The 27,957-nt window shown below is 40.2% G+C and overlaps 1 protein-coding gene across 3 annotated transcripts in view; it reads right to left on the bottom strand.

Moving 5' to 3' along the window:
- The window catches only part of RGL1 (ral guanine nucleotide dissociation stimulator like 1), a 157,250-nt gene that overhangs the window by 61,311 nt on the left and 67,982 nt on the right, over nucleotides 1–27,957 (bottom strand). For all 3 annotated transcript variants that reach the window (XM_044267277.1, XM_044267279.1, XM_044267278.1), the window contains one exon: nucleotides 21,791–21,999. In XM_044267277.1, coding sequence (XP_044123212.1) covers nucleotides 21,791–21,999 — 209 coding nt within the window. The remainder of the gene's footprint in view (nucleotides 1–21,790; nucleotides 22,000–27,957) is intronic.

Below are 27,957 nucleotides of genomic sequence, written 5' to 3'. Positions count from 1 at the left end.
CCCTAAAGGACTTGCTCTGATACCTCTGACGGAGTCTACTGCACCTGCTCACCCTCCCTGAGCCTCACCCGCCCCCCTGCTGCTTCACCATACCCGGGCATCCTCCTGGCTCAGAATCTCAGTGCTCCTCTTCCTGCCCCCACCCCCTGGGGGGACAACAGCACCTCCCTCCGCTCCTGCGGCTCCTGCGGGGCTCTGCTCAAATGTCACTTTCTTGGTGAGGTCTCCCGGGTCACCCTCCATAAGACCAACACTCAAGGGCGCCTGGGTGGCTCAGTGGGTTAAAGCCTCTGCCTTCGGCTCAGGTCATGATCCCAGGGTCCTGGGATCAAGCCCCACATCGGGCTCTCTGCTCAGTGGGGAGCCTGCTTCCCCCCCTCTCTCTGCCTGCCTCTCTGCCTATTTGTGATCTGTCTGTCAAACAAATAAATAAAATCTTAAAAAAAAAAAAAGACCAACACTCAAAGCACTGCTTTAATTTCCTGTACTGCACATTCTCATATACGGTATAATTAAGTTACTGTGTTTATTGTGCCCTGGAACATAAACTCCATGAGAACAGGATCCCTGTCCCCTTTGTTCCTACTCTTTAGTGCTTCCAATGATGCTGGGCACCCAGGAGGCACACTGATGGCTACTTGTTTGGGGGCAAATGAATGGTCTGGTGGGGCTCCCTAAGCAGACATGAAAACAGACTTCTCAACTGTTGTTGCAAGGGCACCATCTGGCTTTTTGCTTATACCGGTGTCTTAACCTGTCTGTGTCTTCATTCCTCAACTCTGGGATCATAAAAAAAGCTTTAGGATAGCTGTGATCCAAAAATCTAAAACTGAAATGCAAATGAAATAAAGTTTTAAGATCTTAAAGCTGAGATCTTGAAAATATAAGCAGTATGGAAAGGCAAAAAAAAAAAATGTACATTGGGTTTTACAAAGGAGACCTTCAGAAGCAAGATAAAATTAAAGAGCCTGTAACCCTCTGGAATTTCATGGGGAGGGGGATGGATATTTGCCCCTGCGTTTTTCTAATCATTAGAGAGAATTAACGCCTTACAGAAAAAAAACTAGACCAGCACTGGAATCAAGAACTCTTTAATGTTCAAGCTAGGTCATTTGAGAGTTAGTTTTACTAGATTAAGAGCATTTCTTTGATGTTTCCTGGACCCTCTCATAGCTTCCCACCAAAAACCATAGTCAAGTTCAATTCATTTACTCCAGGGGAGTAAATAAAAGGGGTGTGTGTGCGTGTTTAATTAATGGCAGTAGAATAGCCACAGATGAACCTGTCAACAACGTCACCTCCAATTTCTGCAAAGTCTCCCCAGGATTTAAGATCAAAGCGTCAATCTCTGAAAAAGGCTTGCCAACGAGCAACTGGTCTTCTTTAAATGGTAACTCATAAAACTTAAATTAAAATACAGATTGTCAGAATGACTTTTGACATGGTTTCCCCTGTATCACGAGGCAAAAGAAAGATTTACAGATGCCTCTTAAAGTACAGTCTTCAGCAATTATTTACCGCAACCTAAAAATTGCTGGAAAAAGAAAAACAAAACCATAACGTTTAACTGGTTGCTGATATTTAAACAGGAAACAGTTATTTCCAGAGGGGACAGATATTATTGTTTGGAGTCTATCTGAGCAAATGAAATGTTTAATATGAGTTTGAAGGGAGGACAGGGGTATTTGCGGTTCAAAGAAATCCTAAGATAAAGTTGTCCTCGGGGACAGTATCTCTGGTTGGGGGAGACATTTGAACTTTTGCTCCCTGACAGAAAAGGCTCAGTAACTCCAGACCAAGATGGCGGTAATCCTGAGGAACTTCTCGGGCTCCGCTTGAATCCAGTAATGACAGCAGATAGTAATTACTGAGTGTAGACCAAGTGCCTGGTACTGCACTAAGCACTTTATAAGAATGGTTTCATTTAATTCTCACAAGAATCCTATGTGATATTATTATTCACAATATCATTATTTCACAAATATGTGAAATATGATATTATTATTTCACAAATAAGAAAGTGAGGCCCAGGGAACTGAGGTAATTTGCCCTCAATTCTCAGCTAATACATGGAGCAGAGATTTGAACCGTGACAGTCAGACTCTACAGCCCAGTCTCCTTGTGAGTCACTACCAGATCACATGAGCTCGAGTTATCTTAATTTTATGTGCTCCAATGCACTAGATTATAACTTCTTTGAGGTCAGAAACTTTATTCTTTGCATTTATTTACCAATCTTTCATCCTTTTACTCATTCAGTCCCTGTTAAGGCCTATGTTCAGGTACTATTCCCAGCACTGGGCATACAGTTGTGAACAAACCAAAGGTCCTGTTTTCAGGAAGTGGACACTGTAGTGGGTGGAGGTAGACAATAAAATAATAATCAATTAACATATACCAAGTCAGAGAGTTAAAAGTGCAATGGAGAAACATAAAACAGGTAGGGGTGATCAGACACAATAAGGGGAGTCTAAAGTGGCTCCCACCCATGAGGTATTCAGACAAAGCCTGATGTGAACCTGACGATGAGGTAACATCCTCTAGAAGGTGGGCGAGTGGGCTCTACAGATCTCTGAAGCATCTTCTACGCAGAGCGGGGGAGCCGTGGCAGAGGCCATAGCACAGTGGCAGAATGATGTGCTTGAGAAGCATCAAGAACACCAGTGAGTAAGTAAGGGGAGAGAAGGAAATGAGGCGCGGAGGTGACAGGGACTGATCATGAGGCTTGACAGGTCATGGCGAGGACTTGGGTTTCATTCTCTTACCTTGCTCACTGTCCCATCCCCTGAGGCAGCAATGGAGCCTGCTCTTAGTGGACACTCAATAAACATTTGCTAAATGAATGAATTAATACTATCTCCTGGGGAAAGAAAGGAAAGGCTGGGGAAAGAGGAGAAGGGAGGAAGCCACTTACTGGGGATGGATGAAAGAACAAAGAGGAAGAAGGAAAGAAAAGCGGGACCTCACATGAAGCTGCTGACTCCTGGACCTCTGGGAGGCTCTGTTCCTCTAATAAACCCCAGCCCATGAACATTCAAGGCGGTTTTCTTTAACTGACCCATGGGAACACAGGTCAGGTATGAGGAAAATGTTCAGAAGCTGACCTTGACTCAGGAGAATGATACGGGTGAAAGAGCCGGCAGATGTCTGGAACACCAAGGAAGCTTTGATTACGACTATGGACTGTATCCCACAGATCAGTAAGAGGGATGTTTTTAATCACTCCAAATAATATCCTTCACGGCAGGCACTCTCCACCCAAGTCTGACCTCAGAACTGGGTCGCTGCCGCCAAGCCTACCTTGGAAAGGTCTTGTTACCTCCATGGAGCTTGTTATTCAAGGAGAAGACAAAGGTCAAAGACTCTTTGTTCTCTTGCAAGGGGCCAGTGATGCCGAGCACAGAATGTGCTTTCCACTCATAAGATCTGGACCTCCAGGCACTTTTACCACAATTAGAAAAAGCTAAAAGATCCGGAAAGAGCTGCCATCCTCCACTCTAGGCCTTTGCTGTGAAGGGCCCTCCATCTTTGTTGTGCTTTCATTCTCCACGTTACCATCATGGTAGTCCCTGACAGGTAAGGCAACATTGACAGCAAAGAGTGACTAGTCTTCCTGTGGTACTTCACAGTTACAAAATCCTTCACAGTTATAAATTTTCCTTGAGAAGAATATCTTCACGCCTAGCACCAACCCACAACAGTCTGAAGAAGAGGCCAAAAGGACAAAGGTTTTATAATCCCTGCTCTTCCAGAACAAGAAACCCAAAAGCTTTCTCACACCATAACTTGCTTGCATCCAAATTTAAGATTATTCCTTAAGTGTGATGGATTTTACACCCTAGCTATAGGGTTTCTTCTATTTTCCACCCCAAGTCCTTGTCATCCATTTCTCTTCTTTGGCCCATTTTCCGCCACCACAGCTTGATGGCTCATCAGTATCTCTTCCTCCAGTCAACAGCATATACATCTTGCTAGTATGTTCCAGTGGCTATGGTCACATGAAGGGCAACAGAAGAAATGGGGATACATCTAGGGTGGTGACCTGCTCTGACAACCACAGAGTCTGTTAGCGGGTCAAGATTTGTCTTGGGCTTAAAATGAATTAATACTTTATTAACAAATCAGTACAAGCCTGAAGCTCAGTATTCCCCAACCACGAAAAGGTGTTACTGTAGATCCCATCAAGTACCTTATGAAATAGGCTACACGGAACCTCATACATAGAAGCATAGGACTAAAAATGGTAGGATCGCCATTTTCAGGATTACTTGTCTCCCCTACACTTACAAAAACTCAATATGACATCAATTTATATGTTGTTCTCAAGGACTAAGTTCTCTCCTTTACTCAGACACATACACATGTAAAAAAAGGCAAATATCAAGTAAGAAAAATGGTAAGATAGATAAAAAAAGTAGTAAGAGAGGAAAGTGATAAGATAAGCTAAAACTAGCTCAAAAACAGTCCTTTATACTTTGAAAGATTTAGACATGCCTTTTTAAGACCATTTAATTTATTTTAATGAATTTAATTTCAAGAACCGTACTTCCCGGCTTCATCATGATACAAGGTAGGAGCAGTCCCCTCCTCTAACTCATAGTGGCCACCTATATGTCATGTCCCATCGTCCATGCTAGAAAGCCTATCCCTGGAGGGTCCTTGGATGAACCTATAGAAGGCTGGAAATCCCTAACCAGTAGGAAAATTTGATGAGGTGCTTTTTTTCTGTATGGATGATCCACAGTTTCTAGCAAACTCCTAAAGAGGCTTGTGATCAATCCCTGCCTCCACCTCCTGGAAAACGGTGGAGACCACTTCTTTAGGGGCTGGAGGAGATTATGCTGAGTAAAATAAGACAAGCAGAGAGAGTCAGTTATCATACAGTTTCACTTATTTGTGGAACATAAGGAATAACATGGAGGACATTAGGAGAAGGAAGAGAAAAACGAAGGGAGGGGACTCGGAGGGGGAGATGAACCATCAGAGACTATGGACCCCAAGAAACAAACTGAGGGTTTTAGAAGGGAGGGGGTGGGGGATGGATGAGCCTGGTGATGGGTATTAAGTAGGGCACTTATTGCATGGAGCACTGGGCGTTATACACAAACAATGAATCATGGAACACTACATCAAAAACTAATGACATACTGCATGGTGACTAACATAACATTTAAAAAAAAAAAAAAAGACCACTTCTTTAGAGTATCAAAGCTGAATTGAAAACTGGAACGCATTCCAGTTACTGTTCAGGATATATGTACTTTGCCTTTCTGTTTTTCTGCCCATTTTGTTTAGTGGTTTCCAAACAAATGCACATTAAAACAAAACAACAACAACAAAAAAAACCTGCTGAGAAATTTGGTATTCTTTTCTACAAAAGAAGGATAACTACACGTCCTCTCTCCCTTTGTCAAATGGGAGGAAGGAACGAAGAAAGAGAGAGAACAAAGAAAGAATGAAGAAGGAGAGAGAGAGTGGGGCCCCTGGGTGGCTCAGTTGGTTAAGCAACTGCCTTCAGCTCAGGTCATGATCCTGGAGTCCCAGAACTGAGTCCCATACTGGGCTCCCTGCACAGCAGGGAGTCTGCTTCTCCCTCTAACCCCTCCCTTCTCATGCTCTCTCTCTCTCTCAAATAAATAAATAAAATCTTTAAAAAAGAGAGAGAGAGAGAGGAGGAGGGGAGGGAGGGAGGAAGGAAGGAAGAAGAGGAAAGCTACTTCACAGAAAACTCTTTTATCTCATGTCAAGAAAAGAAAGCTAGCCTGGTTATGACTAGAGGTGAAGTCTTCAGCAGCATCCCTTCACCTAACAGCACCGTCACCAAGAGCCCCGGAATGCTAGGGTTCTACGGTCACCACATGTTCCCACAGAGAATTCCCAGAGAAGTTGGGTCCATTTGGGGGGAAAAAAAAGGGGGGGGGATTTACCAGAGAATGACAACCCAGCATGGAAGAGAACTTATTTTCATTTTCCCTCAAGTAATTATGGCTGGGTGTAATTCTAGAACAGTACCAAATGAAATTGTTCCGGTTAACCTCAAGCACTGTGTAGACACAGAGAGTAAAGAGGGACAGTGTTTGTCTTGTTGAGATTAAGCCCTTTGTTTCCTGGGAGTCTGCTTCTGCCTGGGAGCCATGGCTCATCAGGGCGTGATGCTCTGTCCAGAACAAAGGTGAAGGTGAGTGAATAAACACCAGACCTTCAGTTTCCTGGAGCAGCCTAAAATTTTACTGATGTTGTATCAGTTTTCTATTGCTGCCATAACAAATTGCTACAGACTCAGTGGCTTAAACAATGCAAATTTATTATTTTATAGTTGCATAAGTCAGAAGTCCAATACATGGTATGAGCAGGACTGTGTTCCGTTCTAGAGGCTCTAGGAGATAATCCATTTAATTGCCTTTTCCAGCTTCCAGAGGCTGCCTCTACTTGGCCTCCTGTCCCCTTCTTCCAGCTTCAAAGCCAGCCACACAGTGGCTGATTGTTTCCGTCCTCACCTCTTTTTCTCTCTGATTCTTTTTTGCCTCCACCATTCACTTTTTTTTTATTAAAGATTTTATTTATTTATTAGACAGAGAGACGGTGAGAGAGAGAGGGTGACTAGCAGGGGGAGCAGCAGGCGGAGAAAGAGGAAGAAGCAGCCTCCGCACTGAGCAAGGAGCCCGAGGAGGGCTCGATCCCAGGACCCTGGGATCATGACCTGAGCTTAGCTGAAGGCAGACGCTTAACCAACTGGGCCATGCAGGTGCCCCTCCACCTTCCACTTTTAAGGACCCTTTGTGATTCCACTGAATCTACTCAGATAATCCAAGATAATCTCCTTATTTTAAGGTCAGCTAATCAGCAATCTTAATTCTGCTCTGCCTGGAACCCGATTATTCATATTCCAGGGGGCATTATACTGTCTGCCATGCATAGTTATGTAAGTTATTGTAAATGTTGTATCCTTTATAATTTTAGGAGCTGAACCATTTTCTTCCACCTGTCAAAGCGTGAACCAGCAAGAGCATAGGACCTTTCATGAAGGACGTGCCTTATAAAAATTTTCAATGCTCTTTTCAATGTCAGAAGCACTGAAACCAAAAGATTCTCATGGCCCTTGTCATAATCCTCTCTTCTGTCAGCAAATATATTTTATCTTCCAAACAGTAAATAAGTAAATAAGATATGAGTCCAATGTGTCTTTCAACAAACTGCCTTTTTTTTTTTTTCCCTAAACCCATAACATCTATACCATCCAAGGGTTTTCTTGCCTATGGGGTCATCAATCAACACTCAATACTAGAGAAAATCTATTTAAACTCATCTGATTTAATACAAATCTTAGAAATGGCTTTCATTTTCTAAGAAATTCTCACCCTAGGGGGATATCTAGTATGTCTGTATTTTAAGCTAGAAAAGGAAACAAAGAAATGTTGGGATTTCCTGAAAGCTTTCCCACTATATGAACGGGATGAGCATCCTGAAGCCAACTGACCAATAAATCTCAACTTTCTCACGGATTCTAGAACAAAAGCCTCAATAAGTGAACCACTCTGTTTGTTTCCTCTTGATTTTGTGGTGAGCTGGAGAGGGGAGTTACTAAAATAAATAAAGAGAATGGTACGGCACTATTTTGACAAACTTTCCTATGTAAGTGATGGAAGTTAGATATAAAAAACGTTCAGAAGAAGCCAAAGTATAGGAAAAATCACATTATGAGTTCAATAGTAACATTTAATACATGTGTTACTACTGTAAGAGACCAGCAAGTGGAGTTGACTTATGGTTACTGCTGTAAGATGCTGTGGAGCCCTAGTCTAAGGAAATTAGATTCCAGTATCCACTCCCAAGAGCTTTCTGTTCATAACTCTCTGACCTTGCACCTGAAAGAGCAGAGGGAAGATATTAGAGACTCTGCCTCCCATTAAAAGAGAAGGAAGTGGGGTGCCTGGGTGGCTCAGTGGGTTAAAGCCTCTGCCTTAGGCTCAGGTCATGATCCCAGGTCCTAGAATCAAGCCCTTCTCAGCGGGGAGCCTCCCCCCCCCACCGTCTGCCTCTCTGCCTACTTGTGATCTCTGTTTGTCAAATAAATAAATAAATAAATAAATAAGATCTTTTAAAAAAAAGAGAGAGAGAAGGAAGTAATGGAGACTCATGAGCACTGCATGGAAGCACAAATTTAGGACTACTGGGCAAGTGCATAGTTCTATTCCAGAACTAAGTTAAAAAATTATTTTAAAACGAGGTTTAGCATCTCAAAAAAAATCTCAAAATGCTCATGATAAGAAGGTATTGGAGAGCTGAATGTATTTGTGTTACAATCTTTTGAAAGGTGTTTTACTATGACCACCTCACAGTTCCCAGGGCAAAAAAGGTTTTTCTTCAAAGCGTACATTTGCTCAAGAAAATGAGAAGAAAGCCATAGAGAGGTAGAAAAAATATTGTCCAAAGACATATATGATAAAGATTTATTATCCAAAATATACAAAAACTCCTAAAATTCAATAGTAGGAAATTGAACAACATGATTAAAGAATGGGCAGAAAAGAACTTTCAGTTTCCAGTCCAGCACGTAAGGAGCTTACAAGTAGCCACTCCATCCTAACAACAAGTGAAAAGCTGACTAAACTGAAAAATGAACAACTATTCTTAGATCCATCAGAAAAGTGAGGTCATGGGCAAACCACTGTTCTTCATAACTGAAGAGACAGACAAGCAGATACAAAGAATCACAACTTATCAGAGCAGACATTCCATGGAAACCAGCGCCAGAGTAGGAAAACCTGAAATGCAATTACAGGTTGCTGGTGGCTCAGTGTGGACACAACTAAGAAAGACAAACTATAGGGGGACACAGTCACAGATGTACTGCCACACTTTTTTGAGTTTTACCTCCAGGAGACTGACCAGGTTCCCACAGTAAGTATCAGAGAAAAATCTCCTTGTACAAGGGCACCTGGGTGGCTCAGTCAGTTAGGTGTCTGGCTTCAGTTCAGGTGATGATCTTGGGATCCTGGGATCAAGCCCCATGTTAGGCTCCCTGCTCAGTGGGGAGTCTGCCTCTCTCTCCCTGTTTGCCCCCTCCCTCATGCTCACACACACACTCTCTCTCTTAAATAAATAAATAAAATCTTTCTTTAAAAAGTCTTACATAAATAAACTAATAAAATCTTTAAAAATAAAGTCTCTTGGTACTTCTAGGAAGGGAAGATGAAAAGGAACCATCTTGAAATACACCAAGTATTCTGTTCTTTTTAAGAACACCTGCTCTCAAGACAAACTATTTTACCAGACCCTAATCTACTCAGGGAAAGGAAGAAGTCTGCTCTACACTTCTCTAGCCTTCCACGTGGGGGAAGGGAAATACCCATCTTGAAGCACCCCCCCACACTATCCTTTCACTAAGAGAGGGAGGAGAGAAAAAAACAACTAAGCACTGATGAAGCTCAGTCCAGGGGCAGATATTCACCATTAGAGTGAAACCTAATCATAGGATTACAGAAAGCTTCCCTTCCCCTACATTTCAAGTACCCTAGGAAAGACCAAAGTAAAATTTCCTTTTACTGGGTATATCATATCTACCTTTCATGAAAATATTACAATGCATATTAAAAGGCAAGAAAGCAAAACAAAACAAAATAACTAAACACACTGTGAAGAGACTGAACAAGCATCAGAACCAGAGTCAGAGCAGAAATACCAGATTAGGAATTTTTTAAAACTATGATTAGCTTCTTAGGGAACTGAAGGGAAGAAGTAGACAACATACAAGAATAGATAATGTAAGCAGAGAAATGGAAATAAAGAATAAGAAAAGAATGCTAGAAATCAAAAACATCTTAACAGAAATGAAGAATGCCTTTTAGGGACCCATTAGTAGATTCTGTAGAGAAAGAATCTCTGCATTTGAAAATATGAAAATGGATACTTCTAAAACTGAGAAGCAAATAAACAAATACAAAACACAAAAACAAATTTAAAAAAATCCTCCTCCAAAAGAATAAAATATCAAGCATTATGGGACCATTACAAAAGGTATAACACATGTATAATGGGAATATCGGAAGGAAAGGAAACAGAAACAATATCTAAAGGACTAATGAAGAAGAAATGAATGATAATTTCCCCAAATTAATGTCAGACACAAAACCACAAATTCAAGAAGTTCAGAGAACATAAGAGGGATAAATGCCCAAAACACTACACCTAGGCGTATCATGTTCAAACTTCAGAAAATCAAAGACAAAGAAAAAATCTTGGAAAAATCACAGCAACAAACAAAACAAGAACACCTTACCTGTAAAGGATCAAAAATCAGAATTATATCCAAGTTCTTCTCAGAAGCTATGCAAGCATGAAGAGAGTGAAGTGAAATACCTAAAATATTGAGAGAAGAACCCACCAACCTGAAATTCTGTACTCTTTGAAACTATCCTTCAAAAGCAAAGGAGAAATACTTTCTCAAATGAACAAAAACAAAAATCAAGGGAATTTTTAGCCAGTAGACCTGCCTTGCAAGAAAGGTTTAAAAAAGTTCCTCGGAGAGAAGGAATATGATATAGGTCAGAAATTCATATCTACATGAAACTCACACAAGAATAAATAGAGAACCTGAATAAACCTGTATTTGTTAAAGAAATTGAATCAATAATCAATAACCTTCCAAAACAGAAATACCAGGTCCAGATGGATTCCTTGGTAAGTTCTACCAAACATTTAAGGAAGAAATTATATTGATTCTCTACAATGTCTTTCAGAAGATAGGATCAAAGGGACTACTTCCTAATTCATTCTATAAGGCAAGTATTAACCTAATACCAAAACCAGATAAAAAACATTAGAAGAAAACTAGAGACCAACATCTCTCAAGAATATAGATGCAAAAAATATCAAAAGAAAAAAATTAAATCCAACAATATAAAAAAGAATTATATACCATAACCAAGTTAGATTTATTCTAAGTATACAAACCTGGTTCAACATTTGAAAATCAGTTCATGTAATCTATAACATCAACAGTTAATGAAGAAAAAATCACATGATCAAATCAATAGATACAGAAAAAGTAGATGACAAAAATCAAACACTCATGCACGATAAAACTCTCAACAGACCAGGAATAGGGAAAATTTTCCTCAACTTGATAAATAATATCTACAAAAAAATCTACAGGTAACATCATACTTAACAATGAGAAACTCAAAGCTTTCCCACTCACATCAGGAGCAAGGCAAATGTCCCCTCTCTCCATTGCATTTAAACATTGTTCTGGAAATCCTAGCTAATACAAAAACAAAAACAAAAAACAAGAGAAGGAAATAAAAGGTACACAGATTGGGAAGAAGGAAATAAAACTATCTTTGTTTGCAGATAACATAATTATCTATGGAAAATCTGAAAAAAAAATCGACCCAAAACTCTGGGAATTAATAAGTAATTATAGTAAGATTACAGAATACAAGGTTAACATACAAAAGTTAATTGCTTTCATATATACTAGCAATGAACAAGTGGAATTTGAAATTAAAAACACATAAACCCTTCACAATAGCACCTTCCCGAAAATAAAATATTATGTATAGATCTAAAAAAATGTAAAAGATTTATATGAGCTAAACTATAAAACCCTTATAAAATATATCAAAGAAGAACTAAAAGAGAAATGTTTCATGTTCACGGATAGGAAGACTCAATACTGTCTAAATGTCAGTTCTTCCCAACTTGATCTATAAACTCAATGCACTCTCAACCAAAATCCTAGCCAGTTATTCTGTGGATATTGATAAATGGATTTTAAAGTTTATTTGGAGAGGCAAAAGACCCAGAATAACCAACTCAATTTTGAAAGAGAACAAAGTCATAAGATTGATGCTACCTGACTTCAAGACTTACTGTATAAAGCTATAATAATCAAAACTATAGGGTATTGGTGAAAGCAGACAAAGAGATCAATAGAGCAGATTATATGAATGGATTTTCAAATGTCGAACCAGTTTGGTATACTTGGAATAAGTCCAATAGAGCAGATCTATCTACCAAAAATAGATTCACATGAATACGGTTAACTGATCTTCAACAAAGGAGCAAAAGCAATACAATGGAGCAAAGATAGTCTCTTCAACAAATGATGAGTGATAGAACAACTGCATATTCACATTAAAAAAAATGAATCTAGACACGACCTTACACCTTTCACATCAATCAACTCAAAATGGGTCACAGACCTAAATGTAAAACATGACACTATAAAACTTCTAGATGATAACATAGGAGAAAACTTAGATGATCTTGGGTATAACAATGCCCTTTTTTCCTTTTTTTTTTTAAGATTTAATTGTTTTATTTTATTTTTTCAGTGTTCCAAGATTCATTGTTTATGCACCACACCCAGTGCTCCATGCAATATGTGCCCTCCTTAGTACCCACCACCAGGCTCACCCAACCCCCCACCCCACTCCCTTCCAAAACCCCAGTTTGTTTCTCTTATGGTTCATCTCCCCCTCAGATTTCCCTCAATTCACTTATCCTTTCCTTCTCCTAATGTCCTCCATGTTTATTTGTAAGTAATCTCTGTACCCAATGTGGGGCTCAAACCCACAATCCCTAATCAAGAGTTGTATGCCCCACTGACTGAGCCAGCCAGGTGCCTCAACAATGTCCTTTTAAATACAATAGCAAGGCACAAATCATGAAAGAAAATAATGATAAGCTGGACATAATTAAAATTTTAAAAACTACTGCACTGCAAAAGATAATGTTAAGAAATGAGAAGACAAGTCAAAGACTTGGAGAAAACATTGAAAACATTTGCAAAACTCACACCTGATAAAGGACTGTTATCCAAAATATACAAAGAACTCTTAAAACTCAACAATATGAAAACAACACAATTTTTAATAATGGGCAGAAGACCTAAACAGATACATTGCCAAAGAAGATAGACAGATGAGAAATAAGCACATGAGAAGATTTTTAGCATCATATGTCATTATGGAACTGCAAATGTAAAATACAGTGAGATACCATCACACACCTATCAGAATGGCCTAAATCCAAAACATTGACAATACCAAATGCTTACAACGATGTGGAGCAACAGGAACTCTTGTTGAATGCTAGTGGGAATGCACCTCTCTGTCTCTGAAAGACAGTTCAGCGGTCTCTTACAAAACTAAACATACTCTTCCCCCATGATCCAGCATTTTTGCTCCTTGATAAATTTATCCTAAGAAGTTGAAAACTTTAGTCCATACAAAAACCTATAGATGGATGTTTACAACACTTTCATTTTATTTTATTATTTAATTGCCAAAACGTAAAAACAACAAAGATGCCCTTTAGTGGATGAGTAAGTAAACTGTGGCATATTCAGACAATGGAATATTATATGGCACTAACAAGAAAAGAGCTATTAGGTCATGAAAAGACACAGAGGAGCCTTAATTGCATGTTACTAAGTTAAAGTACCCAATCTGGAAAGGCTACATATTGCATACTCCAAACGATATGACATTCTGGAAAAGGCAGAACTATGGGTGCAGTAAAAAAACCCAGTGATTTCCAGGGATTGGGTGGGAAGAGGGAAAGATGAATATACAGAGCACAGAGGCTATTTAGGGCAGTGGAACTATTCTGTATAATGCTGTAACAATGGATGCACATCATTATACATTTGTCCAAACCCACAGAATGTATACCACCAAGTGTGAACCCCGACTTAACTATGGACTTTGGGTGATAATGACATGTCTGTCATTGTAATTGTAACAAAGGTATGTGGGAACTCTCGGTACTTTCCACAATTCTGCTATGAACCTTAAATTCTATTTTTTAAAAAGTCTCTCTTTTTTTTTTTAAGATTTTTTTTTAAAATATTTTTATTTATTTATTTATTTATTTGACACAGAGAGAGAGAGATCACAAGTAGGTAGAGAGGCAGGCAGGGGGGGGGGGAAGCAGGCTCCCTGCTGAGCAGAGAGCCCGATGCGGGACTCGATCCCAGGACCCTGAGATCATGACCCGAGCCGAAGGCAGCGGCTTACCCCACTGAGCCACCCAGGCGTCCCAAGTCTCTCTTTTTAAATTACATATTGAACCCTCACTGCCTTGACAGTAATGGTACAAGTCTTTAGATTTACTTGTCTGTCCCACCAAATGGAGGCAGATGCTGGGTAATGTTCATGGTTGTACCTTTCAATGTGAGTGCTCATAATAGGTATATATAATACATAAACCATTATTTAGCCGTCTTGGACAGATAGTTCCTAAGAACCAATGGCTGATACCATTCCTAAGGACACAGCTGTGAACAGCAGAGGCATGGAGACAGTCAAGAAATAAGCAAGATAAATAAAAAAGGGAATTTCCAAAAGTAGAAAGTTCCATGAAGAAAGAAAAACTGACGGCAATTTCTTAAACACTCCAGCCACTATACTAAGAACTTTGTACCATCAAGCTTAAACCTCATAATAACTCTATAAGTATTAGGGTTATTTTTCATTCTAAGACTATAGGCACGGAAACTGAAGCTAGTAAGATAAAGTAACTTGCCCAATGTTGCGTAGCAAGTAAAAAGTGCAAAACTGTAATCAAATTCATTTTCTTACTTCTGAGTTCATGCTCACTCTATTCATTACAGGAATCCCCTAAAAGAAAGACAGAAAGACCTCTTTTCCCATAGATATTCTAAAACGCTGAAAGTAAACGAAAGCATATTTGGCACTTACAACAAAGTCTATGGAATTAATGAAATGTTTTCAAGCTTTATATTAAGTTTCTAATTCCACTTAGTTAACACACAGTGTTATATTAGTCTCAGGTGTACAATGTTGTGAATCAACACTTCTGTACAACAGCCTGTGCTCTTCACAAGTGCACGCCTTAACCCCTACCACCTATTTCACCCATCCCCCCACCCCATCCCCTCTGGTGACCCCTCAGTTTGACTCTCCAATTAAGTCTATATTTTGATTTGTGTCTGTCTCTCACTTTTTCCCTGTTTGTTTCTTAAATTTCACACATGAGTGAAATCGAATGGTATTTGTCTTTCTCTGACTTATTTTGCCAAGCTTTACATTTGATCAACTCCTCTCTTCACTCAACAAGGTCAGCTCCATTCTTGCTGGTTATTGGAACAGCATCTTTTATATTGTTACTACTACAGGTATTACTACACCAGATGTCAGAAGTATGGCTTTAAGATTACTATCTCCATAGTGATAATATATTTGCATAAATCCTCCCAAGCTTTCTCATTTACTATACCTCTGTCCGCCAAAAAGAATCCTCGTTGGGAAGCAGCAGAGTCAGGTCAGTGGTTCTGACCTGAGCACATCAAATAAACAGAAACAATCTAGACGCACAGACCCAAGAGTGACCTTGATGGTCCGTGGCCTTTTCAACCCCCTACATCTCTGGCCAACATCCAGTTTTGTTTGGGTAATATCAAGCCCCCAAATCATCTCTTAATTGTCTCTGTCACAGAATCTAGCTCTTACACCCCAAGGATTGTACAAAGTCTGATTATATGCCTTTATTTGTATAGGAATTTAATGTTACTTTCCCCCCACTAGCCATTAAATATGAAGAGTACAGGAGTTATGACCAGTTCGTCCACCATTATATACAAGGCACTTTCTATAGTACATATTAAACATCTCGTAACTATCATTTGAAAAGATGAACACACAGGAATATTGATGTCCAAGTGAACTGCTCACAAGCATGTGAAGAGAGTAATGTAGTTTCCAAGGAAAGTCAACTGAGTAGAATTGAGGGGGATCCCCAAATCACCCTTTCTTTTAAAATGGCATTAACAGATCATGGGAAGTAATATGGTATGCTTGGAAAAAGATTCCAACTCAGAAAGAGGTAGGTCTTAATTCCAGCTCTGCTAGTTACTGATTCAATGTTTCTGAGCCTCAGTTTTCTTATCTGTAAACAGAGAGGTAATGCGATGATAGATAAACTGAGCCGAAGTCTGCGTAAATGCAGGCAAGAAAACATGAAAAGAGATAAGTTGAAAGACCTTCGGAAGTAGTGTCGTCTCTGTGACCTACGCAAGCAAATTCAAGTCAGACTGATCTTGAAGTATAATGTTTATGGATGCCTTTAACCTTTATCCTCTCCAAAAGGCCTCCACTGGGAGAGTTCACTGGAAATGAAGGGGTAGTTCACACGTGCTCAGTCCCTTCCAGACTGTAAACTGGGTGCCAACAGTGGCTAAGCAAAAGTTTCTGGAGACACATTCACCCCTATTCTGCTTGTCTCTGGCATTCTGATTACTTCTGATAGGAGAGATACAGATCAGAGAATGATCAGGAAGTGGCCCCAAAGTAGCTAATAGGACAGGTGTCTAAAGAAAAGTCTAGGTATGGGTATAAACATTTCATGGTCTTCCGTGAGGATCACCAGTTGAGGTAGATTTCTCCCTACATTTGAGCTTGGGTATTTTCAATGGGACCTAACTCCCTTACCTATTTTTTAATGGTATGGTGGTATGGTGGGAAAAATGTATGTTTAAGTGGCATGTATGTTTGAAGTTAGGGAAAATAAAATCTCAAAGCATTAACACAAATAGCTGAGCCACAATTTGAAACTTTCTATTAGGTTAAAAGGAAGCCAATGAGCCCCAGAATTAACTGAGCCATGGTGACAAGCACAGAAAATAGGATTCCTGGCAAACTGCTGATAAGCCCAAGCAAGAGAAAAAGCAAACTCATGGAATTACTATATATGAATTCAAACCACTGTCTATTGGTCAATCACAAAGACTCATATTAGCAGAATGAAAAAAACTATAAAAAAAAATTTTTTTAACCACATAAAGTTCCATATGAGAAAAGCCACAGGATTGGAAATCTTAAGGAAAATCAAAGCTTGACTTCAAATAAGCTTTCCCCAACAACAAAAAACAAGAAACAAATAAGCTTTCCCCTGGGGATAAATAAAGACTGTGGCATCTGCCTTCCATCCATTCTTGACTGGTTAGGATTAGCACATCCTATAATAACTTCTCAGTACTGATTCCACAAAAGATAAGCAATCTACTATTAAGAAACCAAGAGAAATCATAAAAAGGTTACATCAGAGACTCACAAACAACCCAACCACGATTTACTAACAAGAAAAGAGTGTGTTGAATTTATCTCCAGAGAAGGTAAGTCTGTGCAATTTAATTGCTTACCTCCCAATTACAGACATTAGAACTCCCAGCAACCAATGTAAGGACCCCAGTGTTCCACAGTATCTGCATTTTGGTTAAAATTAAACAAAGATTAACATCTGGTCACACGATCTAAGTGAGTAGGAAATGGGGAGAAAGAAATATTCACGTCGAAGTTTGTATACACATGGACAAATCAGATTTTCACAGAAGCAGCACAATGCATGAGATTTACTTCTCTGAACTTCTACAGAACATGTTGGAGTTTGATTTTTACACCATCTTAAGTGGTTGCCTGCTTGTTTTAGGAGTGTAAGCTTTATTTTGCAGTAAAATACTAAGTTCTCGGAGGTAGATCCAGGTTTTTACAGAGAATATGGAATTTGAAGGGTCTTCTCTAAGAAAAAGAATATGAAATTGTGAATACAAATTATGTAAGACAGTATTGCAAGTGAGTGAGTGACCCTGAAGGTTAAGTACCAATGGCTTCACAGTAAATTCACAAGGCTGAGAACCAACCAAGTCTTGTATTTCTGTTTCATACAAATGCTGTCTTGCAGAGTACTGGGTATTTTACAGGTATTGAGCGCTCACTGATTCCACTCATTTCAGAAGCAAGCAAAGGATAGGACTAGGAGATGAAATTTAAGGCCAACCATGGCCTAGCCAAGCAGGTCAAGATAAATCTTAACTCTTTTGTTCAGTTACACCTTAAATGATAATTTGAAGTAAACTGAATTTGAATTCTGAATTCAAGTTCTGAATTCTGAATTATAAATCTGAATTCATGCTGATTGTGTTACTTAGTTAACTGTTACCCGGTTCATCTTTTAAAAAATCCAAAATTGGGTATCTCCTATAATAGAACAAAGAGGAGATTTTAAAAATCATCAAATAAAAGCTGGATGTACGTGAGTCACAGACTAAACACGCTAGTTCCTGTGTGTATGTCCACTATTTATGATGAACAGCTGGAATTCATGTGCGTTCTTTTACTGACTACAGACATCTGTGGCCTATTATCAGTGGAGTTGCCCCGTAAGTAGAAGAGGTTGCCTATTCCAAAGGAAACTTGTAGGAGTTTTTAAAGTGCTGACCTATTTCCCCATACTGCTGGCCAACTGTATACTCCATATACTTCATTCTTTATATACACATGAAATAGCCAGAAGAAAATTCACATAATTCTCCAAGTTCTATTTATAGGTGTGAGATACTATACAAGCAAACAAACCATGAAAGATATGACTCACTAATCCCGCAGATTCATACATCAGGCTTAACGTTGTAAGTGCTGCCATGCAAAAACACTACAGAACTTTCTGTGCTGAAGTCCAGAGTTATCATATCCAGATCAATGCATGACAAAGGACAGAGAGACATTTTGTCAATGTTCCTGAATATGAACATATGAATAACCATCGGTCCAAATGATGTCACTCTGCCTTGCAACGATGAGGAAAATATCTTGAGAAAAACTCAATTATCAATAACCTTAATCACACTGGAATAGAACTTTATTATCACAGGCCTTACTTAAGACTGATAGATATGACCACTCAAAAAATTGCTTTAAATGTCTCCATGAAAAATATTAATAAACAACTTTTATTTTTTTAATATTTATTTATTTGAGAGAGAGAGAGCACATGTGAGTGAGTGTGGGATGGAGGGGCAGAGGGAGAGAGAAACTTAAGCAGGCTCTGAGAACCAAGAGTCCAACACCCAAACAACCGAGCCACCCAGGTGACCCATTAATAAAGAACTTTTAAAACCAGGGACAGGGGTGTCTGGGTAGCTCATCCAGTTAAGTACCTGTCTTCAGCTCAGGATCTACTGATCCTGGGATCCTGGGATCTAGCAACACATTCAGCTCCCTGCTCAGCAGGGAACCTGCTTGCTTCTCCCTCTCCTCACCTCCCTGCTCCCCACCCCCACTGCTCATGCCCTCTCTCTCTCTCTCTTAAATAAATAAATGAATAAATAAATAAAACAAAGGGACAAATTAGGAAAAATATGTCTAACATATGACCGGCAAAAAACTAATTTCATAATATTAAAGAATTACACTTAGATGATCAATAATTAGATGATAATAGTTCAAAACAAAAATAAGAAAAGGATATGAACAGACATAAACAGAAAACGCAAATGCCCAGTAAATGTTTTAAAGATGCTAAACCTCAGTCACAAATGTAAGAAACATAAACTTAAAAGCAATGAGCTATTTTTCAATGGACAGTTCATAATAGAGATGGTTTCAATGACAGCGGTGAAAACATCCACAGTTCACAAGGGTGTGGGGAAAGTGAAGGAACAGGCAACTCTCATTCTCTGTGACAGGAGCGTGGTTGATACAGCTTTCTGGAGGGGGACTTAGCAATACCTTTCACACTTCAAAATGTTTATATATTTTGCCCCATTGATCACTCTTCTATGAAACTATCCTACAGAATTCTCAAAGATATATATTCAAAAACACTCTTTGCAGTGCTCAAAAAATTTAAAAACCAACTAAAAAACTAGAGAGACCTTAACTGCCCACCCACAGAATAATCTATTCCATAAATACTATACAGCCACTAACAAGAATATGGTAAATCCATCTATATGTGATTCTGAAATAACAGTATCTTACATTTCTTGAGCTTTCAATATGTTAGCCAGTATTCTAAGCTTTTCTCATACGTTTATTCTCTTAATAAAAAATCTCTAAGACGGGACACCTGGGTGGCTCAGTGATTTGAGTGTCGGACTCGAGGTCTTGGCTCAGGTCATGATCTCAGGGTCATGAGATCAAGCCTTACATTGGTCTCTGGGCTCCGAGGGGAGTTTCTCTGAGATTCTCCCTCTTCCTCTGCCCCTCCCTAGATTTGTGTTCTCTCCTGAATAAAATAAATAAATCTTAAAAAAAAATCTCCAAGATAGATAAATTAAAAAAAAAAGTTGCAGAACAGACTGTGTACTATGATTCTATCTGTATCATATAAAAAATATATTTTTGACAAATATCAAATATGAACAAATATTATATATATTTATATACGTGTATATGTGTGTGTGTATATGTGTGTGTGTGTGTATATATATATATATATATATATGTATGTATATATGCCCAGAAAAATTGGGGAAGAATACAAAAGGAATGGTAGACAGTGATTACCTAAGAGGAATGGGACTTGGGGGAAAAGAAAATGTTTACTTTCATAATTTTCTGAATTGTTTGAACTTTTCACTATATATGGAATACTTCCATTTTTTTAAAGATTTTATTTACTCGAAAGAGAGTGACAGAGATAGCAAGAGAAAGAATGAACAGAGGGAGAGAGACAGAGGAAGAGGGAGAGGAAGACTGAGCAGGGAGCCTGATGTGGGGCTTGATCCCAGGACTGAGCTAAAGGCAGATGCTTACTAACTGAGTTACCCAAGAGTCTCTATTACTTCTATTCTTAATATGTTAATATGTGTCATCTGCCTAACTAGATTATGGTCTATTTAATTTTTTTCTTTCTACTTCTAAATTAAAAAAAAAAACCTAATAAAAGATATTTGGAACAATATGAGAAAAACATGAATATTTCCTTTTTATACCCTTCTATGAGCACATGAGCGTATAGTACTTTGAAAATATTTTAAAAACCTACCTAAAAGTCAGCATTCAACTACTCCAACAAAAACGTCCTATCTCACTTTCTTTCTTGGGCAGGAAACCCCAGAATGTGAGGATTTAGATGAGAGCTCTATGTGTCTAGAACAACTGTCGATGGATGGCTTTCTTCCTCCCAATATCAAGTCAATTTAATAATAATTTATTAAAAGTTAAAGCTTAATTATAAATAAAGCCAAAATGAGGGGGGAAATAGAATTATCAATGTGTGAATTACAATACACCCTGCTCTGCCATATGTAACATGGGACTTGACGACATAAACCCAGGAGAGTATCTCTGTGCCTGTCCGCAGAGCAGTCGATGCACAGTGACTGTTCACGTATCACCGCCATCATTATTGAAGCTCCCATCCACTAGCTTCTTCCTACGGGTCTAATGCTGAACTCCACACTTCACATACATTAGCATTTTTTTAAAAAAGATTTTATTTGTTTATTTGACAGACAAGTAGGCAGAGAGAGAAAGGAGGAGGCAGGCTCCCCACTGAGCAGAGAGCCCGATGAGGGGCTCGATCCCAGGACCCTGGGATCATGACCTGAGCGGAAGGCAGAGGCTTCAACCCACTGAGCCACCCAGGTGCCCCTATCTTAGCATATTTAATTCTCCAAACAACCCAGTAAGATTCCTGGTGACTGATTATTTACTAGAATAACATAAAATTATGAACATATGGAGAAAACAGAAACTGAAATCCGCAGGCAACTGAACCTAGATTTATAGCATATACTCCTAAATATTTTATAGATTTTTTTATAAGGTATTTCTACCAGAAATAGACCATAAAATGGCTCCTGAATAGCCTCCGTGCCACTTGTTCCAGAAGTTGTTCCTTCCAGGTAACCCTTCCTCATGCACCCCACTCCGCATCCCGAGTGCAGGGGAATCTGAAACGCCCGCCCGCCCTCCCTCCGCAGAAAGCCTCCCCCTCCCCCACGGTTTCTCTCCTCTCGCAAACTCCGCTGGAGTCTTACCTGTCCAGCAGCAGCTCAAGCACCTCTTTAGTGGAGGCAAAGCCTCTGTACGTTGACAGAAAGATGCTGATGTAGGTAAAGTCATTGTCCCCAAAAGCCGTCAGCAGGTTCTCCACCAGCTTCTCCAAGGTTCCAGCTTTGATGGTCCTGATCTTACAGGTTTCGTACTGACTGACGGTATGTCCTGGAGGCAGCTGGTCCCCTTCAACCTGTACAATAAATTCACGATGAGGATCAGGCGAAAGAGCTCCCCAAAGTAAAAACCAAAACGCTGAGACTGCTGAAACACAGCCTGTCACGTTTTCTTTGCTCTTATTTCATTTCCCGAAGAGCCATGGAAGGCAGTTCTCCCACCTGGGAGGGTAATAGTGAGGTGGTGAGGGATGGGGTGGGGGGCGCTACTTTACTTCACGGTGGTTACACTTGCTTCTCCTTGATGCCCTATCAAGAACCTGACTGCTGGGCTAAACTGGCCAAGGATGTTTCCCGTGAGCCCAGAATCAAGCTCAGCAGAAGTTAATCGATCATTTCCTTTGTGTTGTTCCACGGTGATTTGTCAAGCTCGTTCTTACAGACAGCTCCTACAGTGGTGGGCTGGGGCTGACGCACGCTGGCTTTGAAGAGGCGATTGTGAGATTTTCAGGACTTGCATGAGCCCGCTGACATCGTGTTACTGGGCTGAAAGACCAGCCATGGCCAGAGTGTGTCCTCCATGGAAATCGCTGGAGATCTGACCACGGTCTGATACTCTTCAGCCCACAAGAAGCAACAGCCTTCCTGATTCAATGTCATCAGCAGTCAGTGGAATTGACCAGAAGTGGCTAGACCAGGGAGCCCTGTGCTCATCCCTGGGGAGTAGTGGAAAGGGTGCGTGGGTGTATGACCCCTGCCTCCTGGAGACTTGTGCCCAACAACAAAGGACATGGGCTCCTGAGAAGTAGCTGTCACACAAGAATGACGCCGTGGATAGTACTGGCAGGTATGACCGCCCCTTGGGAAACATGAAACATAACAAGTAATTATGGATAAGATATGCAGAGCTCAAAATTGAGTCTGAGGGGAGAGAATTAAACGGAAGAAAAATAGGAATGTGCCTTACTTCCTGCCATAAATCTCTGCCTCACAAATTCTATAGAGATGCAATTTTCAGCTTAACGTGTCCTTCACAGGCACGAAGATGACCTACCAAGAGGATCTTTTTCTAAAATAAATCATCAGTGAGTGCCGATGCAGCAAACAATCGCTAGGCCGTTTTCCTCAATGGTGAGTTTAAATCGTGGCATGTTAGATTTTTCTAAACTGAAATAGCCAGCCATGTGAACATCGAGGAAGAGAAGCAAAGAACAGGGAACTGGATCTCTGAATGATAAGCCTGCGCTTAACGAGGCCGCACGTTTTCTTTTTCTTCGACTGGCCTGTCCCATGTTCAACCAGTGGAAGGAAATTAGCTGGCAAGACTGCGTCCAGTAGGACCAAAGCGGTAGCTATTACTTTCAGAGAAGAGGGAGGGTAGCTCAACGTCATGATGTCTAAATGCTAGTGGGAACGAATAGTAAGACCCCACCTTCCATGGTGGGTGATTTTCTTTATTGACTTCTTGAAGGATACTTTTGCTTTACGAAGGAGCGGGATCTGGTCGGGCAAAATACCGAACCTGTCTGTAAGCCTCTTTGGCCTGCTGACTCAGATCATGGCTTAGTAACCATCCTTTATCACTCTACATGTAGTTTCAAAACAGGCCCAATAGTATCTGTCTCATCCTGGGGGTGACAGTCCACTTGAAGCAGAAACAGTAAGCGGAAAGGATATAATTACTTTTTTTACTGGTTAGTACAGTGTTGCCCAACATGGGTGCTGTAAACACAAGTTCTAAAACAAAAGGTCCCGTGGTCAAGTTTGGGAACTCCAGAGTAAAACAAAGTCAAGCGCATTTCTTTGCTGCAGAATTTGTCTTTAACATGCTAACATGTTATGAAACCCCAAGAGAAGGATATGATACATGATCCCTTCAAATGGGCTTCCCTGTATTGTCTTAGCATCTTGCAGACCATCAGAAAGAACCTACTTTGAAAAACGTTAGCTAAGTAAATCACTGTGATGCATTTAAACTATATTTCACTTCTGCTACCTTTCACTTAAAAAAAAAAAAAGCATGATAAAATACAAGGTCAATTTTGATCTTCCAATATCCTTATCCATTTGACCTCTTCCTTAATACCAAAATGCATGGACGCTTTCTATGTTTTCCTTTGTCACTTCAGACAATCTGGTTCCAGAAAAATGATCAGCCTAATGATATTAAAAAGTAGTTAAAAAACATGCTTCGATGTCAAATGTTAACAACAACCATGAAAAGAACGGCTTCTCATTCTCCAGGGATATTCAAGCTCTAATTCTAAATCAAGCTTCCTTACCTTGAGACACTGTTTCCTTACCAAACAATCTTGTAATTTGAGGAGTCTTATTTTACTCACCACGCAAATTCTGCTTTAAATCTGTTCTTCTTGAAAGTAAAAACGACTTAAAAGAACTAATTTTTCCCTGAGCACTGCTGTGGCCAAAAATTCAAACACTGAGAAAAATACTTGTCAAGGGACCTGATGAAGGGGGTCCCCTTTCCTGCCAGAAAGCAGATTTGGCAGGAAGCCAAGGCTTTCCCTTGGGAATGGAGTCCTGCTATTCATTAACCCAGTCGCTTCCTTTAGTCCTCCTTTTCCTCTGGGGGAAAAAAAGTCTCCATATGCGCGCCTGCCCCCCATACCTCCTGGTGATGGTTTTTGTTCCTCAGTGTTCGCATCTGTGCATTAGGAAGAACCATGTTGGAGCTAACAGAACAGCTCATAACATACTTTGACTATTTGGATGTTAAAAATTATTCTCTAGGTACAGGAACTGGTCTGGTGCCTACAATCATTCTCACAAGAATTCCCAATGTGTGTTAAGGTATCAGAGCCCTCGCTTCATGTCCCATTCTGCCCATTCGCTAAACACCCTAATATCAACTTGCCAGAGCAGGGGGGAAGGTTCTTGGAGACGAGTTCAAATTTACCAACCCTCACATAGTACATTCTTGTGAAACAAAAATTTTGAAATTATCCACTTATTCTTGGAATTACATGGAAATAAAATTATACAAAAGTGAAACAGAAAACCCAAATCTGCTGTACGGTTCACGCTGGAGAAGCTAGAATTTTCGTTTAATTTTTGCAGCAAAATATTCTCTAGCTTCAGAAACCTTTTAAGAGACTTTAGAATCTGTTTTTGTGTGTAGTATCTAAATACCTTTGAATTCTAGTTTAAAAGGAAAGTGGGGGAGGCAGGAGGAGAGCCTTGGCAGACAAGTGTTTAATATCCCAGACTCGGAGAGGAATACATGGAGGGCTGAGCCTGCCCTCTGGGTTAGCACGCTAACAGGAAACAGCTCAATCTGGATTTAATCAGAGACCATCGTTTTACTGACAAGATCATGATACTGAGGCCACAAAAATGTTTCAAGACTTTTTTTTTTTTTAATGGGTGGGGGGTAGGGCGGCAATCTCTCTGCCATTAGACTCTACTTCCTGAGAGAACATGTCTGACTTCTATGGGGTAAATATCTAAAACTCTGCTCGACTGTCCTAGCTGAGGAATTTCCATAATTATCCATTTTGGCACAAGAAGGACGGGAGAAAAACAATGTGAGAGATGAAATGTGCCATATTTCAATCCTGTTTCCAGTCATGGAGAAAGATACTCTTTCACTTTCTGAAAACATAAACTGTTAACAACTTGGGTGTTTCTGACTTGAAAAAAAGGAAAAAAAAGTCCTTCAATCAAAATAATACTTAAGTCATCTGATACTTTAATAGTGGACATGCTAAGTAAACAACCTCATTAAACCAGAGACGGTACGAAGTCCTTCTCCAAGCCATGCTCAACCTTCAGAACATCAGTTCTGGGGCATCTTGGCCTCAGCAGGAATGTCAACAGCGAGTCATTTTCCAGTCATAACTCTCTAACAAAACCTAAAAGCCACATCGAGGGTTTTATAGACTTTAAGAAGGTACACACTGCTAGCTCTGTGTGTAATATTTCCATTTGAGAGAAACGCATCATTTAGCCACATGAAATGTCATGAGACACTACACAAAAACGCTCTGACCATCTGTCTGGACTGTATATGTATGCATGTATGTATGTATGTATAGATTAAATGTCCTTGCCATGCAAAGGAAAACATGCATGTAGGTAATGGCTGCCAGCACAGTGTTATGGCAAAGCCAGTACTTGTGAGAATTGTGAGCTATGCACCCATAAGTCATTCAGAGACACAAGGCACAGTCCCGCACAAAACCCTGGGCAAGGGATGTCAAGCTCAGTGTGAACTTCTGCGTTGGGTGAACTACTCTGGATGCGAGCTCATTTTCTCTCTAGATTAACGCTGCCGGAATCTCAGTTTAACGTTAATTTCAGATAAATAATGAATAATAGGATACTTTGGGGGCATAAGTATGTCCTCTGTAGTATTTAGGACTCATACTAAAATGTTATTTGTTATGTATATGAATTTCAAATTCAGCCTAGCATCCTGTATCTTTATCTTGATTTGGGAAGGCTGGGCTAAGTGCATAGTGGGAGTACAGCATGGATCTCTCTCTTACTTATTCAGCCCCAGTGAACTAAGCGTGCTATGTGCCAGGCACTGCGCAAGGTAAGAGAGACATAAAGGTAAAGAGTGTACAGCGCTGACACCCAGGCTGCTGGGTCTAGTGGAGGAAAGAGACTCCAAGAAACCATTATAATGCAAAGTGAGTTTAAAAAAAAAAAACAATGGAGCAGAGATATGGAAGAGCCTAAAGGTGGCATCAGAAAAGACATCCTAAATAGGGGATGCTTGCAGTGGGTTTTAAGTTATGAGTAGGAGTTAACAACGTTGGGGAGGATGTAGCAGAGACCCCAGCACAAACAAAAACATTAAGAAAAGAGATATGAGGGTGGGGGGAGGGAGGAGTTGACATCCTATTGGTTACAGGAGCAATACGACCAAAGGAATGGACAGCTTGGCTAGAGAGTCAGCAGGGAACTATCCAATCATGGAGGATGCTGGTCAAATCCTATAGAGCTTAGGTGTCATTTCCTCTAGTTTCAAGTGTGGTCAGAGAAATCACAGTGTGGAGGACAGATGTGATGGAAAGTTTCAAAGCTGAGAAAATCAGTAAGAAAGTTGTTGATACTTGGGGTACATAACTGGAAGGGCCTCAACTTGCGTTAATGATGACAGAGCTAGAGAAAGCAGTGGGGGGGGGCATATTTAGGGGCTACTCAGGAATTGTCAGGACTTGCTGAAGAGTCGGATGCAGAGGATGAAGCTAAGGGAAAAGAACCAGGAACGTTTCCCTGATTTCCAGTGTGAATGCCTGGGATGGTAACAGCGCCACCCATATGAACGAAAACTGAGAAAGTGAAGCCAGATTTTCGTGGTGCGGAGGTACTGAATTCCAACTTAGAGACCTAGGACTCAAAGTATCTTGGGGATTTTTCCAATAGGACAGTCCAAAAGGCAGTTAGAATATCAAAGCTGGGGACAGGGGTCTAAGATGGAAATACGTAGACATTACATCAATTAAAATGGCTTCATTGTCACAGGCAGACTGTGTAGAACAGGAAGAACAGAGGACTGAGGAGGGCATCTGGAAGAAGACCAAAATTCAGAAGGTCCCAAAGGCAGAGATGGCAAGCACCAGAAGAAGCACCTGCACAAGCAGCAAACATACGCATCGCCTGATCCTTGGTAACATTTCTGGGTAGAGAATTCAGAAGAAGTCTTCATTCCCAGATTTAGACACAGGCCAACCCAACCTTCCATCTAATTATGCAAACACACAAGGTCCAACCAGTGATGTGCTGGAACCGGCATGCCCTGCTTGGAAGAGCCAACTGTGCACGCCCTTTCTCAGTCCCATGTTCAATGATACCGCCTTGGTATTGTAAATTCGGTCATTGTGGAAAGATTTACACATAGAAATTGGCACACTGGGCACAAATCAGGGAGTTTGTTCTGGAGAGCTATTTACCAGCCTGCCACTGCCCAGGAGCCCCTTCCAGATGATGCTATGGTAAATGCCGGAGGGACCTTCACACGGGGAGGCTGACCATTTTTCTCGATCTGTGTCCACTCCGGTTAAGGC

The sequence above is a fragment of the Neovison vison genome, chromosome 10, assembly GCF_020171115.1.
Source record: "Neovison vison isolate M4711 chromosome 10, ASM_NN_V1, whole genome shotgun sequence".
NCBI lineage: Eukaryota > Metazoa > Chordata > Mammalia > Carnivora > Mustelidae > Neogale > Neogale vison.
Note: the sequence above shows the minus strand (reverse complement) of the source record. Positions and strands in the feature narration are given on the sequence as shown.